The following is a 19,603-nucleotide window of genomic DNA, read 5'->3' on the forward strand; positions in this document are numbered from 1 at the left end:
GTCCTCCCCAACCTGAGGTCTGGAGGCGTTCCCCTCGAGTCCATCTGGCATCACAGCGGGGAAGTCCTGGTCCCTGCACAAGAAAATGGATGTGAAGAATTGGTTAAAGTGTTCCACTTTCTCCTCTGGCACAAACACCAGATTGCCCAGCATACTTTGCAAGTGCCCCACATTACCCGGTGCCTTCTTCATCCTCCCTATGTATTTGAAAGAGGACTTTTTATTATCCTTGATCTTGGATGCTAGTCCTAGCTATGTCTGCCTTAGCTTTCCTGACAGCCCCCCTACAGGCCTGAGTAGAGGAGGTATACTCCTCTTTGGAGATAGCACCCCCCTTCCACTGGGTGTATGCCGCCTTTTTGGTAAGCAGGCATTCCCAGATGTCCTTGGTTAGCCAGGGGGGCTTTCGGGCACTCTTGCCCCCCTTGCTTCTTGTTGTTAAGATCATAAAAGGAAAAAGGAAAGAGAGCATCAATAAAGGCCTGGACTTCAGGAAAGGAAGGAAAGCTGGTGGGTAGTTCCCTGGGAGACAAGTTTGAGGGGAAAAGTTGCCTAGGAGAGCTGGTTGTACTTTAAGAAGGTCATGTTAAGAGCACAGAAGTAATCTATCCCACTGCAATGGAAGAACGACAAGGGAAAAAGAAGACCAGCCTAACTAGACAGCAGTCTCTTCAAGTAGTTGAAACTCAAAAGAATCCTATAAAAAGTAAAAACTTGGTTACAGAACTAAGGGAGTACAAGAGTACTGAACAGACATGTAGGGAGAAAATTAGGAAGGCTGAGGACTGTTTGAGGCGTGACTGAAAAGGGACATAAAAGGCAATAAAAAGGAGTTCCGGGACACACCATAAAGATGAATACTTATCAGCAGCTTGGAGTGCAGCACAGGAGGGGGGGCAGGCAGAGCCCGCGCGGCTCGTCAGCTGCCTGTTTATCCAGCTGCAGCCAGCCAGTGACGTCAGCACCAAACGCCGGCCGGTGAAAATAAAAACGGCAGCGCACGCTGCGGAGCTGGCGGGGAATCAGGGAACAGAGCCGTGGCTAATGTCAGTAGCAGAGGCGTCCCTGCCCACGGGACCCGGGGATCAGGACCAGCCGGGATGAGCGCAGGCATGAAGAGGAGGATCACCTTGATGGCACCTCATACGGGATGACAGAGGGACATCAGGAACATCACCTGAAGACATCACTGGAATGACCCGGGGGGACGGAGCGAACTGCAGGTGGGAGTGCGGGGATAGTGGGACACCTGAGGAAGTGGGACCCAGGAGAAGAGGACTACGGGGAAACCCCGGAAGGGTTGCTGTCAGGGTGGATATCGCCGCTGGACCTGGAGGTGTCTTGGAGTAGGCAGGAAACCAGACAAACTAAGGGATAAGGCACTCCATGGCCCCTTAGAGACCCGAGAGGGGGAGAAGGGAAGCTAAAGGGTCAGGGAGACTGCGACTGGCAGGCCTTCTTCAGCTGCCCTAGGGCAGCTCTGTTCTCCTTGCGGTTGTCTCCGCCCCTTCCAGGCCTGTTCGTCGCTGGGGTAGTTCTTCCTGCACTGCCAACGCTGCTCTCTCTTGCCACAACTTGATGTTCCCCAGTGGGCAGGGCTAGTTCACAGGTCCCTCGGTGACTCCAGGTGATATTTAGGTAATATCTCTCTCCAACCTTGTGTGTGTGGAAGGGCAAAAATCAGTTTTTTTGACTGTGCTCCAAACCCCCTTCCTCTTCCTCTTCTTCCTCTTTCCCCCTCCCTGCAGAAAACTTTTGCGGGCAGAACTCGCCATGGGCAGCAACCAGTAATGAAGAGAGTGAAAGAAAGACCTTTATGTGCACATACGCAGTTTTTATTTTTTATTTTTGTATATTTTGTATATATATTATATTGTGAAGTTGCTGGGAGGAAGATCCCCCTTTTTGAATAAAGTGTTTTGAATAAAGTATTTTATTTTTGCACTATTTATGTATCATGTTTTCTTTGGGGTGGATGGGTTGGGTGGTTTTCGGAGACCACGGGGATGCTGTGCTTGGGGGCCTTTATGGAGTCATGGCATTACTGCAAAGATTTGCAAAGAGTTGCATTGTGGACTATTATCGGAGGGAGGTCAAATGCTTGTTAAGTGCTAGGGTGCAGCCAGCATTTCTTGTCAGAATAAAGACTAAACAACGCTCCCCCCCCCCAGTGGCAAGCAGGCAATCTGCCGAACTTCTCCATGCACAGACTTCCCAGGTCCTTTGGACTTTAGCAAGTCTTTAATGTATTATAATGCATTTCATATGTATGGTCACTGAGGAGGGGTGGGGGGTTGGGGTTGACACATGCCGCAGCTCCAAAACAACAACTTTTTTTCCTGACCCCCTGGCAGTTTTTTCTTTGCAGGCTGTACTGTTATGGGAGGTGTGATGCAAAAACATTTTTTTTTCAATGCTTTCTTTGCAATGCAATCTTTTCTTTACAGAATCCTGCATACAGCACTTTTTAGAGCCAGGTAACACCATTTGGAGACGGGTTTGCAGACTGCCCCTGCCTCTCCTCCCAGCCCAGCTGCAACCTGGTTCCCCCACTGGAAAGAGCTCATCAGATTTTGGTCAGGATTGCTTTGTCCTCCCTTGCCATATATCTCTCCTCTCAGCCTTCTCAAAGGACAGGGAGAAGGTGAGAGGGAAATAAGGGGCAGCACTTCCAAGGCAGCCCAGGGTAATCTGTTCAGCTACCTCTAGGCCTCTGCAGAATCAAGTGTATTCAAAGAAAGCATTGTTGTGGGAGAACTTCTTTTCATCCAAATTCTATAGATTTGCAATACCACTTTCTCCTACACTAGGTATTGGCATGTCCTCATCAGATGGGTCTCAGCTACCTCAGGAAGTCAGCCTAGCAGGGAGCTGCTAATCAGCCAAGGCCAGAGTTTTAAAAAGCATTCTGCTCCCTATAGAGATGCCAGAAGTGTTATGTACTTCTGGCTATCCCCAGACATATTATTGAGGGGAGGCCAACCGATCTGAAACATAGGCCCTGTCCAGCTTGGGAAGCTACTGTACTCCTGCCCCGGCCACTGCAAACTTCTCCCCTGCTCCCAGGTCCATGCCCTGAAATCAAGCAAGAGCAAATATAAATCAGATTTTTTTTGTTCCTCGCCTTTATTTTTTTTCCACAATTAACTGAATTGCAATCAATTAGTTTGAGAATTCACAATAAAGCTAAAACAGTACACACATTTTTGTTTTAGTCAACAATACTGTTACTAATCAACTGGTGAATCCATTTTTTTTACAGGACAGTCATTGCCATCAAACACAATACAATAGGATAAAACAACAATTTGAAATATGCTCCCAAAGTCCTTTGAATAATCCCCTTGATATTCCCCTCAGTATTACTACTATCAAGCAACTGTCGCTGTATAATAAGTTTGAGTGTTCCCTTTCTCCAATCACATGCAGTATGTCACTTGGTGAGGGATGGATGGAGGGCTGCATGGTGGGAGGACAAGAGGGAGGCAGGCAGGTTACTGGTTCTGTCCCAGCAGTGTTTTATTATTGATTTATGTAGCAGACACTAGGGTGCCTGCTACTGGCAATAGTGATGCGGGCTTAGCTGTCAGTCAACAGGGCAGCACAGCCAGGGGTTGCTAAGGCGACCGATTGGTTCAGATGACCTGAAGGGGGCAGGGCCTGGCCCTTTATAAGCAGTCAGGCTGGGGCCAGGAGTCAGTTCCATCTGGCAGCCTGAGCAGTAGGAAGCTCTGCTGCAGAGCTGAGCAGCCTGACCGCTTGAGTGTCAGCATTATGATACGGGGTGGAGAGAACCCTGACAGGGAGATGGAGAATGGCCAGGGTGGTGCTGAATGTGTGTTGTAGCCAGGGGGGTGTTTTGAGTTGCAGCCAGGTGGCTTGTGGCTTTGAGTTTCTGTTGGGTTGTTTGTGTAAAACCGGAGGACCAGGTGAGGCTGTAGGGGAAGGAGGAGGCCTCAGGGGAGCGCCCCAGTTGCATGGGGGTTCCTAGTGCCCTTGGAGGGCACAGCAATTTGGTGCCAAGGAGGGCACAGCAGGTGGTGTGCTGTAGGGTGGCACTGTGTTGTGGGGTGTCCCGGCCCCAGCCCAGTAGGGCGACATCGGGCGGAGTTAGTGGGGTGTCCCGGCCCCAGCCCGGTGGGCGACATCGGGCGGAGTTAGTGGGGTGTCCCGGCCCCAGCCCAGTGGGGCAGTATTTGGGAGTAGAGCCCAAGCAGGGCATAGGACCCAGAAGTTGGGGCAGGGGGCCAGGCACAGCTACAGGCCACCTGAGCCTCGAGCACGACGAGCGCGAGCACAGGCCCGGAGAGGGTGCGTGCATATTGGCAGGCCCCCGGAGAGGGCGCTCGCATAAGAGCGAGATGACCCGAGAGGGGTCACTGAGACAAGTGTTGACATGAGAACGTCCAGCACACCTGCGAGGCTTGGGGTGTGCTAAAGGGGAGGTTGGAGGCACGCGTAGCCCATTAGGCTGGGGTGCACCAGGTCACCCTTTACAGGATAGGGGCCAGTATAAGAGCACCGGGTCCAAGGGGCCAAATAAGGCAGCCTCCCATTAATCCTATAGGAACAGCAAAGTTGTGGCGGGCAAGATTGAGGGTGCTAAACAGGCAACTTGGCACGGTAGGGGCGCTAGGGGAGATCACGGCCGCTCCTGCGCCCCGCCCTGTGACAATCTATGTGGCATGCATGGCCAATGGGAGTGGGGGTGGTTTTTGGCGAGCTGATGACCACATGACTTTTACGGAGTCATGGCATTACTAGAAAGTTGCAGGGTGGACTCTCATTAGATGGAGGGAGGTCTAATGCTTGGCTAGTGCTGGTGTGCAGCCAGCACTTCTTGCAAGAAAGAAGACTAAACAAACCCATCCAACCCCAGTGGCAAGCATGGACTGCCCAGGCCTTTAGCAAATCTATAAAGACTTTAGCAATCATTACAATGTTCTCTGCTGGAAGCTGGTTGAGTGGATGGGGGAGAGAGAGGGAGGGAGGGAAGGAAGGAGGCAGTCATCCTGCATCCCTTCCTGGTTACTAAACATGTTCCAGCAGGAAGATGGCTAAGTAAAGGGAGAGGGTCCCAGACATGGTCCCAAAGGGGCCCCCTATGTCAGGGCCCCCAGGAATGGCCTCTGGTGGAGATGCATGGCCCAACCCAGCTGGCTGGCTGAGTCAGCCCATGCTAATATCTGTTACATAGTAACTTTTGAATTTTTGCCAGTCACAAAGCTTAGTGAGGGAGGGAGGAGGAAAGGGAGGCAGGCAGGCGCCATTTTCTAGAGATATTACAATATTTTATATTGTAAAGGTGCTGGGGAGGAAAATCCCCCCTTCTGTTATCCTTATTTATTTAAAATTTTCCTTCCTCCTGCAAGTCAGAGAAGTAACTCAAAGAGACAAAAGCCTCAAGGACAGAGAGTGGTGGGTGGGTGAAAGTCAGAAGACATGTACCCCAGTACAGTCAGAAGACACGTACCCTGGTCTGAATTTGCTGGGACATGGCCAGTAACCAAGAGGAGGGCAAGAAGACTATGAAATGGGCCTGCAGAACTTGTGCTGATGCAGAAGACAGGCAGGGTTTTCCCCAGCAAGAAGCTTTTCCCTAGTCAGAAGACATGTACCCCAGTCTGAAATTGCTGGGACATGGCCAGTAACCAGGAGGAAGGTAGGAAGACTATGAAATGGGCCTGCAGAACCATGGCTGATGCTCAGGCCAAAGCCAGTGAAGAAAGCTATGCTTCCTTTGTAGCCAGCAACAATTCAAAAGTTACAAGGTGCAACAGGGAGGTGTAAGGTAGAAGTGAGTGAACGGGGTGAAGAGCCCACAGGCATGGGCCTACAACCTGGACCCTGGGAGGGTATTTGCTGGAAGAGAGATCTTGGCCAGCAACCAAGAAGAAAGCCTCTGTCATTCAGAAAAGAAACTCAAGCCTCAGCTTCCTTTGTGGCCAGCAACTATTCGAAAATCACAAGGTGCAACACAGAGGGGGTAAGGCAGAGGTGGAAGAGTGGGGCATGCAGCCCGCAGGCATGGGCCTACTACCTGGACCCTGGGAGGCAATTTGCTAGAGGTCTTGGCCAGCAACCAAAAAGAAAGCCTCCGCATTTGTGGCCAGCAACAATTCTCAAATTACAATTCCATAATACACTTATTAGCAAACAGGGCCAGCAACCAGGAGGAGGTGTAGAATAATATGAAATGGAACTGCAGAACTTGTGCAACACTTACTATACTCAAGCTGATGTTTTTACCATAGTCAAGCCTGTGAAGAAAGCCTCTGCAATTCAAGTAGTACACTGAAGAGAAGCCTCAGCAGTACTTGTGGGCAACAACCAGGAGGAGGGCGAGAATAATACAAAATGGACCTGCAGAACTTGTGCAACAAGACAAAGGAGAAGTCCTAGCAGTACTAGTGGCCATAAACAATAAAAAAATTACAATGTGTAAAGGTGATTCATAATTCTTAATAATTCATAATTCTTAATAATGTAGGTATTTACTTTGGTATGTATTCATTATGCATTTCATTACATGCTTATTTACAGCAACAGTCGCTTGATCGTAGGCTAGTGAGAGGACTGTTGCTCAATGAACATGAGTCCCCTCAATGATATAGTTTATACTGCATAGTGTCCTATTGAAAACAGCCTCAGCTGCATTTGTGGCCTGGCCAGCAACCAAGGAGGAAAGTGACAAGAAAGCCTTGCCCTCCTCCTGATGTGGTATCAGGCTCAGAATTCAGTGCTTTTCCCCAAGACAGAAGGCCCAGCCACGAGAACAGTAAGACCTAGGGAGGAGCTTGCTCATTATTATAGCCAGTAACTAGAAGGTGGGCATCCTCCCCTGCCCCCACCACCCGCCATGGGGAAAGAGGCAGGGAGGGTGCATAATCACCTGGCTTATGCTCACTATCTGCTTTCTCATCATATAGAATCAAACTGTAATCATAAGTCTATATCATATATTGGCGATATGTATATGGTGGAGGCCCAGGATATGTGTGATGTACGCCCAGGGTATGTGGTATACATGCTGCAAGAGGCACTTATGTGGGGAGGGGGGAGTGATAAGGCAGATCTACCTGCTTTGACATACTGTGATAAGGAATTGAACGATTACAATTATTATTGACTACTAATAAATCATAATTAAACTTAATATTATTACAAACTCTTATTAATATATTACCATTGGAATTAATATTATTATTTACTCCTATTATTAGTATGACCTGTTATTACATTATGTCTATAGCATGAAAGTCAACTATAATTATAATGCATAATAGTTCAGTTGTTGAGAGAATCCTGAAGGAAGTATTGTCATCTTCTTCATCTTCTCTTTCTTCCTTTCTCTTTCTGCCTCTTGTCACACCAACACAGATTGATCAGCTTGAGGTTAGCAGTGGAAGGGGATCTAAAAACTGGAGGGAGGGAGGGAGGATAAACAGAGCACTGGAATTTGTATTGGTGCCTCTTGTGCACCTTGAATACCTTCCCATTAAATTCCACCAGCCCTGTTTACAATAAATTTGAATAATGCATCCCCCCAAACCAGAGATGATCCTATCAGAATGCAGGGCAGTGGCATACTGATGGCTGTGGTCAGGGTGGCCATACCAGATGCGGACACAAAGGGGGCACCATTGGCAGGTGCAAAGGGAGCACCACCACTCTGCACCACTCACCCCGCACCACCACCACTGATGCTGACAGCAGCTGTCTGGGGCACATGGGAGTGAGGGCGGTGGCACCCCAGGCCCTAGAGATCCATGGTATGCCACTGGTGCAGGGCTGTGGGCAAATTAGCACCCCCGCTACAGAGCCGATCCTGCACGCCGTCATGGCAGCGGGGGGGAGGTAGGGGAGTTAGTCAGCATCCAGATGTGAGGCCGGCGGAGGCACTGAGGAGTCACCCCCTCTGCTCCGTCCATCTACATGGGGTCCTCAAAGTGCTGTGCCCAGGGCAGTAGCTTGTATTTGCAACCCCCTAGGGACAATTCTGCCACCCTCAGGGCACAGACAAGTGTCAGGTGTCACTTACCAAAGGTAGCGCATAACACATTGCTATGTCCTCTTTTGAGTCACACGTCGCAGAGGTGTGGGTAATAAATAGCACTCAAAGCTTCATTGCACCCCACTTAATCAGCCTGCAGTCTTCTCGGACCCTGGATTCACATTGCTGTGCCCCCAGGGGCAAGTCTCCTGACTGGGATGAGATCTTCTCTGCCCGAACTGTGCTGTCATCCCTCACCCACCTCAAACCTCCCTCGTTGATACAGCAGATGTGCACCCCGATTTATAGACCTTCAGCAGGGCAAGCACCACGCCCCCCCACTAGCAGCTTTGTTTTGGTGTGGAAAAAAACCCAGACACTCTGGTGCCAGACTGGAAAAGAACACAAAAAGGAGGAGGGAAAGTTTGCAAAGTCTCTGTGTTTGTGTGCAAGCAAAGCAAGTCTTAAACCCCATGCTGCCTCCCGACCCAAAGCTTTGCTTAGGAGTTCAAAAACAAAGGAGACAGTGCCTGGCATCTGGCTGGCAAAGAGCATGAAAAGAATATTGAAAAAGTGCATTTTCGAAGTTTCTATCCAGGGAAAATGCAAGGGTTGTGAAGGGTGAGCCAAAGAGCCTGGGAAGGCATGACCTCTATTGGACTCAAGAAGTCTACGGGCCAACAAGAGGTAAAGCGCTGCTTGACTTGGTACTGGCAACTGGGGACGACTTAATTGGCAACTTAATGATCGAGGGAAAGCTGGGTAACAGCGAACATGAGCTGATCACTTTCACCATCTGCCATAAAGCTGGCAAGTCAGTCAGCAATACAGAAGTCCTTGACATTAGGAAAGCTGACTTTGACAAGCTCAGAAGGCTTGTCGGTCAGGCCCTAAGGGACCATGACCCCAGGGGGAGGGGAGTTCAGGATGGATGGTTGCTCCTCCAGGGAGTAATCCTTGATGCACAAGCTCAGGCTATTCTGTCTTGGAGTCAAGGCAGCAAAAGGGCACAGCAGCCCCCTTAGCTCTCCAGGGAACTAGTGGACCCCTGTGGCTAAAAAGAAAGGCCTAAAAAGGATGAAGGATGGGATCCACCTCCAAGAAGAAATATTCTGCACTGGTCTAATTCTGCAGGGAGCAAACCAGGAAAGCCAAGGCTGTGATGGAACTCCAGCTAGGTACAAGTATCAAGGACAATAAAAAGTCCTTTTTTAGATATGTGGGGAGATAGAGGAAAAGCAAGGGTAACATTTGGACCCCTGCTAAACCAGATGAGACAACTGACATCGACGCCCAGGAAAAGCCAACCTATTAAATGGGTACTTTGTGTTGGTCTTTTATCAATCCCACTGGACACCCCTACCCATTACGGGACAGTGGGGCCTGAGTGAGGGAGGCCTGGGTGAGGGAGATTCCCTGCCCTCCATCAATGCTGACCTCATGAAGGAACACCTTAATAGGCTGGACACCTTCAAGTCAGCTGGCCCTGAAAATCTACACCCCAGGGTACTCAAGGAGCTGGCAAGCATCATAGCCCAGCCCCTGGTACAGATCTTCAAGAACTCCTGGTGCTATGGTGAAGTGCCTGAAGATTGGAAGAAGGCCAATGTGGTGTCTATCTTCAAGAAAGGGAGGAAAGTGGATCCAGCAAACTACAGGCCCATCAGCCTGACCTCTATCCTGGGGAAGGCCTTGGAAAAGATTAACAAAGAGGCCATCCTTAACAGACTAGCTGATGGAAATATCCTAGGGATACCCAGCACGGGTTTGTTGCAGGAAGGTATTCCTTGACCAATCTTATCTCCTTTTAGGACCAGGTGACCTATCACCTGTACAAGGGAGAGGAGATAGATGTCATATATCTTGACTTCAAAAAAGCCTTTGATCTGGTATCCCATGATCACCTCTTGGCAAAACTGGCCAACTGCAGCCTCAGGTGCACCACGATCTGTTGGCTGGGGAATTGGCTTTGTGGTCGAACCCAGAGGGTGGTGGTTGACGGAAGTCAATTGTCATGGTGCCCTGTGACCAGTGGAGTCCCCCAATGCTCTGTCCTTGGACCCATATTGTTCAACATCTTCATTAACGAAGTGGACACTGGAGTCAGAAGCAGACTGGCCAAGTTCGCCGATGATACCAAACTCTGGGGTAAAGCATCCACACCTAAGGACAGGAGGGCAATACAGGCTGACCTTGACAGGCTCAGAAGATGGGCTGATAAGAACTTAATGGTGTGTACCACCGAAAAATGCAAGGTTCTCCACCTTGGAAGGGAAAACCGGTAGCATCCTTATGGACTCGGCAGTGCTACTCTGGCTAGCACTATGGATGAAAGCGGTTTGGGGGTCATAATTGACCAGAGGATTAATATGAGCCTTGAATGTGATGCTGCAGCCAGTAAAGCGAGCAAAACACTACCTTGCATCCACAGATGCTTCTCAAGTAAATCCTGGGACATCATTCTCCCATTGTACTCAGCTTGGTGAGGCTGCAGCTGGAGTATTGCATCCAGTTTTGGGCTACACAATTCAAAAAGGATATGGAGAAGCTTGAGAAAGTCCAGAGAAGAGCCATGCACATGATCAGAGGACAGGAAAACAGACCTTATGATGACAGGCTGAGAGCTATGGGGCTCTTTAGCCTGGAAAAGCGCAGGCTCAGGGATGATCTGATGGCCACCTGTAAGTTTATCAGGTGTGACCACCAGTATCTGGGGGAACATCTGTTCACCAGACCACCTCAGGGGATGATGAGGTTGAATGGTTATAAACTACTACAAGACCATTTCAGGCTGAACATAAGGAAGAATTTCTTTTCTGTCCGAGCCCCCAAGGTCTGGAATAGCCTGCCATTGGAGATGGTTCATGCACCTACATTGAATGCCTTCAAGAGAAATTTGGATGCTTATCTTGCTGGGATCCTATGATCCCAGGTGACTTCCTGACCCTTGGGCAGGGAGCTGGATTCGATGATCTTCCGAAGTCCCTTCCAGCCGTAATGTCCATGAAATCTATGAAATGTGTGGCAATGTTGAACAACATAGTGAAGAGTTCTCCAATGTGGAGAATATGAAGGACATGGGTAAGCAGGAAGAGGAGGAGGTGGTGCTTATGCTGTTTACCTGGGGATTACTGCTGCAACACTTGAGAAGGATAGGAACTGTGCTAGATTGTTCAGTGGCAAGTTGTGTTCCTGCTTTAACAACATTAATGATAATAATAATAATAAGATACAGGTGCCCAGTGGACTTGGAACAGGTACACAGAGGAAAGCAAAGAAGTGGAAGTTGACTGGGCTCTGTTGAGAAACCTGAGAAGGACCAGAATCTGCACAGTTTGGGCCCATGAGAGCATCTTGGACTGCGGGGACCGAATTGTGTTGATGAGTTGGAACGACCAGCAGTGGCTGGAGATGTTCCAAATGAAAAGAGAGCTGTTCTATTACATTGTCTTGATGCTGGGGCCCCACATCTCGAGGCAGGACACTAACATGTGTTGGGCCATCCCACCAGACACAAGGGTTGCAATGGCCATTGTGAAACTGGCCAGCCCTTCCAGCCTCTGCTACATCGTGAACCAGTTTGGCATGGCTGCCTGCACGGTTGGGCTGGCAACTCATGAGGTATCCCAGCTGCTAAAGGAGATTGCTGCAAACAAAATTAGCTGCCTGGTGAATCCGCAGCAAGTCATAGATTGCTTTAATGAGAAGGGGTTCCTGAACTGCATGTGGGCTTTAGACATCACTCACATCCCAATGCTGTGACCTGCAGGGAAGGGGAGGGCTTTCACAAGCAGGAAAAGATATGCCTTTATGATCCTGCAAGCCGTGGTGGACCACTGGGCTGGCTCGCAAACATTTATACTGGGTGGGCTGGCAGCATGCATAATGTGCGCATCTTCAGAAACTCCTCTCTGCCTAGCCTCGTGGAAAAAGGACACTACACACCCAGCGTGGAGGAGACAGTGATCTGCAGTGTTGCTGTTCCTCCGGTTATATTAGTGGACACTGCCTACTCCTAAAGTCCTGGCTCACAAAGACTTATGGAGGGCACATAAGCACTTACAAGATGGAGCCAGAAAATATCATGGGTTTTGTAGTGGTAGCCTGCATGCTGCACAATATCTATGAGAGCTTCAGAGAGGTTTTCAAGGAGTTGTAGGAAGAAGCATGACAGGCAGCGGCCAGACAACAGAGACGTGTCCAGGCAGCAGCAGTGCAGGGACTAAGGAGATATCCTCAAGGAGAGGCTGGTCAGGCAGCCCTTGAGCGTGATTGTTTGGCAGGATATATTGATGACAACAACACCTAAGAGTGGTTTGTTCTTTCTCTTGGTTATGTTAAAATAAATTAATTTACACTTTAAATCTGTGTTTGTATACAAAAGCATGTGGTGTTGAAGACAGGGGGTGGAGGAATGGACAGTCAGGGGAAGGGAGAGGAACTCTGGACTGGGCTAGTGGTTTGTTGCTTCCAGACTGTCAGTGGTTTGGGGGAGGGGGGCATTACGCATTGTCACCCACATCTGAATGACCCCCTCCCCCTCACACATGGCTGAGAATCTTAACAATAGCTCTTGGCAGGTTAGGCGGTTGGGGAACAAAGCTGAACAGCTAGTCACATTTTCAAAAACATTTCAAAAACATAAAACATTTCACAACACACCTCCAAAAGCCATATGAGGCACTACAAAAACAGATTGACAGTGTACCTGGGCAGGGAATGGGAGGGTTCCAATGGGAGCCCCCATTGGAAACTGTACGAAGATCTATGAGCTCAGGAATGCTGGCAAATGTAGTCCAAAAAAAAAAACCAGGAAAAAAAAAGCCAGAAGAGCTGGGCACCACCACCACCATCAACAGCAATTGCTAATAAAGCAGGGGGCAACAAACACCCGCTACTCTAAACCCTGAACATTTTATGATATCATAGCAGTTATCATAGCAGTTTTAGTACATTAAACAAACACATATATTTGTAACATGGTGGGATGGGAAGGGAAAGTAATGGGAGGGAAGGATTCACACAGCTTGTCTTTGGGATTGGGATGGGGTCTTTGGGGTCGCATACTGACAGAGAGAGACCAGACTGACTGAGCATAGGCAGGTGCAAGTGTCAAGGATTTCTGGGTGACCAGGGAGACTGCCAGTGAGAGTCAGGACTGTCCAGTGAGAGTCTGGGGGTGGGAAATGGGGAGACTGAGTGAATGAGAGGCTCCTGCTGTAATACATTAGGGAAGATATTACAGGGGGTAAGTTGGTATTTGACTCCCCCTACTGAAATCTGCGGGGAATGACACACAAGGTTTAACTCACTTGAAAGCGCCATTGGTGCAAACATGAATGCCATGTTGTGCAAACACAAATGCACTGCACCAAAAAAAAGCTCTGCTAAAATTTTCAGGCACTCTACACTCATGCCCAAGTTGTCTATTCACTCCCTAAGTCATTATCTATGATACATGTCTCATCAAGATTCCCTGCAACTGCATTAAATACAGCCAAAGAGTGAACACTTTACTAGGGAATCCAAGTTAAATTTTCCATTCACAGATTATTCTTCCAAATTATTTTTGTTGATTTTATTTTACTTTATACAGTTTTACTTACCTGACAACTTTGGTGCCATTTCGAAACACCTGGATGTCTACAGCATAATTGCCATCAGCATGGGCTATCAAGTTGATTTCTGAAAATTGTGCCTAAGAAAAAAGAACTGCAATAAATCAACTGGTTTTAAATTTACATTCTAACTAATGTCTTTCTCCTCATTTTAAAGCTTTGTGTTTAACAGCTAATACTGTACCTCGCATTGACAACAAATACCTTTCACAATAATAAAAAAAATGAGACAGGCACACATACACCACCACAGATTTGGCACAATTTTGCATGTGGGCTCTGAAAAAAAGTAAAAGAGATACATATATGAGGGATTTGTCATGAGTGAGAGCTTGTGATTCATGTGCAGGATGATTATAGGGGTAGTTACATCCCAAGCTGACAGAGAGAAGCTACAGAAAGGTCTCATCAAGTTAACGGAGTGGGTAAAGAAGTGGCAGGTAAACTTTAATGTTGACAAGTAGGAGGTAATGCACATAGGGGAAAATAACCGTAATTAAGCAGATGCAATGCTAGATTCTGAACTAGTTATACTGGGACTGGGCAGCAGGGAGATGCACTGCAGTCACACCCAAGGAGTGGAAAGAAGCATTGGCTATGCAGGTAAGGCTCCCAGCTATCCAGTCCCAGTACAGCTCCTCACCACCTGGCCCTGGCATGGGCAAAATTCCCCTTCATGGATGCTCCCCAGCACTAATGTGCTGCTGAAGCCCCCTCTGTGTGCCTAATCCAGCAGCTTTATGGACTGCATGTTGCCAATCGTTGGTCTATAACATCATGAAAAGCTTGGATAACATGAATGGAGAACTGTTATTCACCAAGCTCCAATATACTAGAACTCATTGATATTAGCAGGTGATGGGTCTAAAACTAAAAAAAGAAAGTACTTTTTTTATGCAGTGTGGAACTTACTGGCACAGGAAATCATAGAGGCAGATAGCCAGGTTCAAAAAGGGACAGAATAAATTCATGGGTGATTAATCCATTTATAGTTATTCACCAGAACAGTCATGAATGCATCCTCTAACACCTCTAAACCAGTGACTGCACATGCTAAGGAGGGTATGAGAGGGCAAAGATCACTATAGATATGTCCTGTTCACATGTTCTCTCTCTAAAGAAGGATTGGCCAACTTCTAAACACTTGGGGACTTTATGACAATGGGCCACACCAGGGCAAGCCTCAGGCACCCAGAAAGCACATAGAAAAAACCCTCTTCCATACCCCCTCAAAGGGGCCCCCCCCCTGTAACACCACACAGCCCAGGGTTCACTCTCAGCTTCCTGTACCATGCTGCACCACCCTGCATCATCCCACCTGTTGGGATGGGGGCAGAAATTGGAACCTGGAGGAGGTAGGGGGGCCTAGAGACTCTGGGGGAAGTGGCAAACAAGGGACAAGGCAGGGGGCAGGAGCCAAACCTTATGCAGCCCACAGGCTGCCAGCTCTAAAACATTCACTCTTGCCACTGTCAGAGGCAGGCTTATCTGTTGTGCTCAGCGAATGTAGTAGGGCTGTGCGAGTCGGCAGTGATCCAATCCGGCTCTGGATGCAGCCACTCCGGATGGCCGTGATCCATTTCAGAGCTCCAGATTGGGAGCCGCCTCGGAGGTCCGGCATTAGGGTATAATGGGGAATCAATGGAAGATCTATAACTTTGTTGTTTTTGTATTATTTGGATGAAACTTGCAGGGATAGTAGCCTCTGCTAAGAGCATGAAGCCTGCCACATTTCAAGAAGATCGGTGCAGGGGTTTGGGGGGAACCGTACCCCAAATTATTGAAAGCCAAACTCATGTCATGGCTATGTGTTATACCAGAGGGGACTGAAAACTGCAGGGGTGGTAGCTCTTACTGAGGCCACAAAGCCTGCCAGGTTTCAAGAAGATCAGTGCAGGGGTCAGGGGGGAACTGCACCCCAAGCTGGTGACAGGCAAAACTCCTGTCACGTCTGTGTTACAACACGGGGGGGTCAAAACTGCAGGGGTGGTAGCTCTTACTGAGGCCACAAAGCCTGCCAGCTGTGAGTGTGTGTCCTAGAGTAGGCCTGAGTGAGTGCCGGGCCCTGCCAGGCTGCGAAGCCTGCCAGGTGTGTGTCTCGCTGGGGGAGCCTATCATTTGGTGCCCTGCACCCCAAGCTGCTGACAGGAAAAACTCGTGATGTGGGTGGGTGACACTGTGTGTGTGTTAAGGTGCGCCCTTTCTGGCTCTGGGGCCTCTGCACAACACAGCAGTGTGCCCCACTGAGGTCCCCTCCTCCCCTACAGCCTCACTCCCGGTCCTCTGCTGTACGTGAGAATAGGTACAATAACTTAGCTGGCTCAACACCAGTAGCATCAGCAGCAGCATCAAAGCTACCCACAGGGAACTCTCACAGAGCCTGTCGCTTTATAAAGGAATTGACAGCAAGAAGCAAAGATGTTGTGTTCTGTTGGACACATGATGTTATTCATGGTGGGTGATAGCTTATCTTGTGTTTTTATGTCTATGTGTGTATTACGAAAAAAAAGGAGGGTTTTTTTTTCCAGCTCTGAAAAGTGGTTTGTACAAACAAACAAGTACCCAACCTCATCACCAGAACTGAAGCCATCTTCCTACACCTCAAAACACAAAACCTGCCAACTATCTCCAGTACCCCACAAACTGCACACCAGAATCTATCAAAGACAACACAACCCAACTACCTGTGGGGGCACATTCCTCACCAAAAAAACACTCTGCCTCCAGTCTCTCAGGCCTGATCCTGAGAGGGACCAAATTACAACACAAACCACTTTTCAGAGCTGGGCCTATGAACTACACTTCATCAGCCTCTTAGGTAGTAGGTACAGAAACTCGTGGACTCAATATACACAGTGGAGTTCTGGCACACTGCGACCTGCCAGACATCTGACCCCCCAGGCACCTCTGCACTTTTACCTGCGCTGCTACATCCCCCCTTTCCCCCTCTACCCCCCACCCCAGCCTGCCCCTCACCCCCTGATGCCTCCACTTCCATTTTAACTGACTGGCTTTCTTGCCTCCATTGCGGGCCAGGCCAGCCTCTGTCTTCTTTACTATTCCTTCCATCCAGGACCAACTGCAGGTGCTTCCTCAGCCTGACAAAGGGGTTTTCAACCCTAAAGCTGGCATCCCAGCTCACCGGGAGCCTCACAACTGCACTGCAACCAGCACGCATCAGGCCTGTCAAAGAAGTGACAGGTCTGGATGTTCCCCAGCCAGGACTTTGTGTGTGCATGTTAGGTGGAGGTTATGGCATCTCCTACTCACCTGTCACCAGGGCATCGTTGGTCCTGGCATCTACAGGGCTGCCGCGCTGCCAGCAGTCCCATCAGGCCTCTCTACCCTGGCAGGGTGCAGTTTTAGTGGTCATGTCCAGGACGTGGGGCCTCCTCCTTCCCCACAGCCCCAATCCCATACCTCCAAGTTAGTCCTGGCAGGGGAATGAGCTCAGCAGGCACATGTTGTTCCCCTGCTGGCTGGTGATGCAGTTAGTGCCCCCTCCAGCTGAAAGTGGGGCATTACTTGGTTTTTCAAAACCTCTAAAAAGAAAACTGGTGCAGACGGAGTGAGGAGGATGGCACTCAGTCCATCTGCAGGTGGAGTTTGGGGAAGCTCAGCAGCGGGAGGTTCACCTTTAGGAACGCCAACTGCTCCACCAATGTAGGATCCAAGCAGGTGCGGTGGGGTGAAACAACATCCCCAGCAATGCTGAACACCGTCTCGCTTGAAACACTCGTTGGTGGACAGGACAGGTGTTGCCACATCTGGCTGCAGCTTGCCCAGTAGGCCAAGGGGTCACAGTCCAGTGGCTTCACATCCACAGCAAGATAGGTAGCCACTGAAGCCTTTGCACTAGCTGCCCATGACCCACATTGGCAGTGGCTGGTGAGGAGGAGACTGGCTGGTGCTGGGAGTGCTGGGATGGGAAAATGGATCTTCCTCTTCCACATCCCCTCGCCTCTGCACCTCAGCCTCCCTTTGTTCACCAGCACCTGCATTCAGTGATCAAGGGTTTTGGGGCTGCCAGTGCACATGCTCCCCTTCATCCTCCGGTCGCATGTGCCCACCATCATGTGGACTGTACTGGACCACAAGGGATCCAGCCATCTCCTGATGCCCTCCTTCAGCCGCCTCACCAGTGCCTACACATCTGGTGACAGTGGCCTGCCCCAGCCAGGAAAACTGATCCCCTGGAAGCTCTCCAATTGTTTCTCCAGTTGCCTCACTATGGGGACCACCTGGCTGAGGAGGGCATCACCAGGGCTAAGGGTCTCGGTGGCCTTGAGGAAGGGCTTGAGGACCACCAACATATAGGAGATGGTACCCCACTCAGCTCTGTTCAGGGGGGCGCTGAGCTCTATCTCCCCAAGCAAGGCCATCTCATAGATGGCCTTCTGTTGCTCCACCAGCCTCTTGAGCATCAGGTGTGTGGAGTTCCACCGAGTCTCCACATCCTGGATGATTCTGTGCTGTGGGATGCTGAGCTCTGCCTGTTTCTCCTGCAGCATTTTGCCCCCCTTGATGCTGTGGTGGAAGTAGCTCGCTACCTTCCTGCATTTCAAAATCAGCTGGCTTGTAGCAGTACTGGTGGTGGCACCATCATCGGCAGCCCTGTCCCCCACCAAGACATCCCTCACTATTAGGTGCAGCCTGTGTGCCACACAGTAGATACTAACAAAGTTGGCATCACAGATAGCCTTGACCATATTGGCCCTGTTGTTGGTGACCATGAACCCGCAGGTGAGCTTGGTCTGCCCAACAAGCCACCCCTGCACCATGCTGTTCATGGCCCCCATGATTTCCCTTGCTGTGTGGGACTCATCCAGCACCTCAGCTTGCAGTAGAGCCCACCGATGGCCTGACTGATCGCACCAGTGCCCCATGAGGGAGAGGTAGGTGTGATCGCCACCCTAGCTACTCCAGATGTTGGAGGTGAAGTGCAAGGCTCCTTGAGGCCCTGACTTGTGCAGCTCCTCCCTCAAGTACTCCCTGCATGCCTGATACAGGGAGGGCACCACCGCCCTGCTAAAGATGGTGCATGCAGGCACTTTGTAAAATGGGGCCGGAAGTGCTACGAACCACCTGAACCCTGATCACTCAGCTAGGGAGAAGGGCTGGCTATCCAGAGCAAACATCTCCCCAATGCTCTAAGTGATCTCATGCTCCTTGGGAACGCGCCCCCATTTCTGTCCACATTTCCCCCACTGGTCTAGGGTGGCCTGCCTCTGCTTTGGGGAGAAGGGGGCTTTGGAGCAAGTGGGGGACTTCCCTTTCAGCGCACACACACTGGTGCCAGGCTGAGGATGAGGAGGAAGAAGGGCAAGGGGCTCAGATGCAGCAGCATGGCCGTGGTGAAGTGTTTCACGTCTTTGCCACGGCTCATGTGCCTTTGGCAGTGCTGGCAGATGGCAAACCTGGGATCATCTGCCACCTCAAAATGATCCCACACTACACTACTCCCCTGATTCTGGGTTGAGGGACAGGATCCTGCCTTACCCCACTCCTCAGCAGGCTGTGGCTCAACAGCAGGAGGAGCTGCCTCAGCTGAGCCACTTGCCTCCACAACCTCAGCCTCCTCTGAGGTGCTGCTTTCTGGAGGAGACCTGGGTCTAGGGGAAATTTAAGGGGTTTGGAGCACTAACTCTGATTCCCCCTCAGTCCCCAGAATTACCTGAGCCAGTGTGCTCAACATCCCTTTTTCTGGCTCCAGCTCCTCCTCTGGTCGTGGGAAGGTCATGCTGAGAGCTGAAATTCAGGTGGAAGAGGCAGTGATTCCACTAATGGTGCCCACTTCTGGACTCAGTGGAGGCCGCGCAGGTGCAGGGACGTTAGGTGCAGACACTGCTCCCACCGCCTGGCTTCCAGTGGCAGCACTGATGTCATGGCTGCTTGGGAATAGAATGCGCCTGTGTTTGGGACGGGGGAGCAGGGGCTTGCAGCTCTAGCTCTCTCCTTTCCCCCTCTCCCTCCCCTGCCAAAAGACCTGGCA

The 19,603-nt window shown here is 50.0% G+C and overlaps 1 protein-coding gene across 1 annotated transcript in view; it reads right to left on the reverse strand.

Moving 5' to 3' along the window:
- Positions 1–19,603, reverse strand: part of SYN2 (synapsin II) — a 306,075-nt gene that overhangs the window by 277,081 nt on the left and 9,391 nt on the right. The window contains exon 3 of the mRNA XM_019537021.1: positions 13,600–13,691. Within this exon, the coding sequence (XP_019392566.1) occupies positions 13,600–13,691 (92 nt within the window). The remainder of the gene's footprint in view (positions 1–13,599; positions 13,692–19,603) is intronic.

The sequence above is a fragment of the Crocodylus porosus genome, unplaced genomic scaffold (assembly GCF_001723895.1).
Source record: "Crocodylus porosus isolate Cpor-Errol unplaced genomic scaffold, CroPor_comp1, whole genome shotgun sequence".
Classification (NCBI taxonomy): domain Eukaryota; kingdom Metazoa; phylum Chordata; order Crocodylia; family Crocodylidae; genus Crocodylus; species Crocodylus porosus.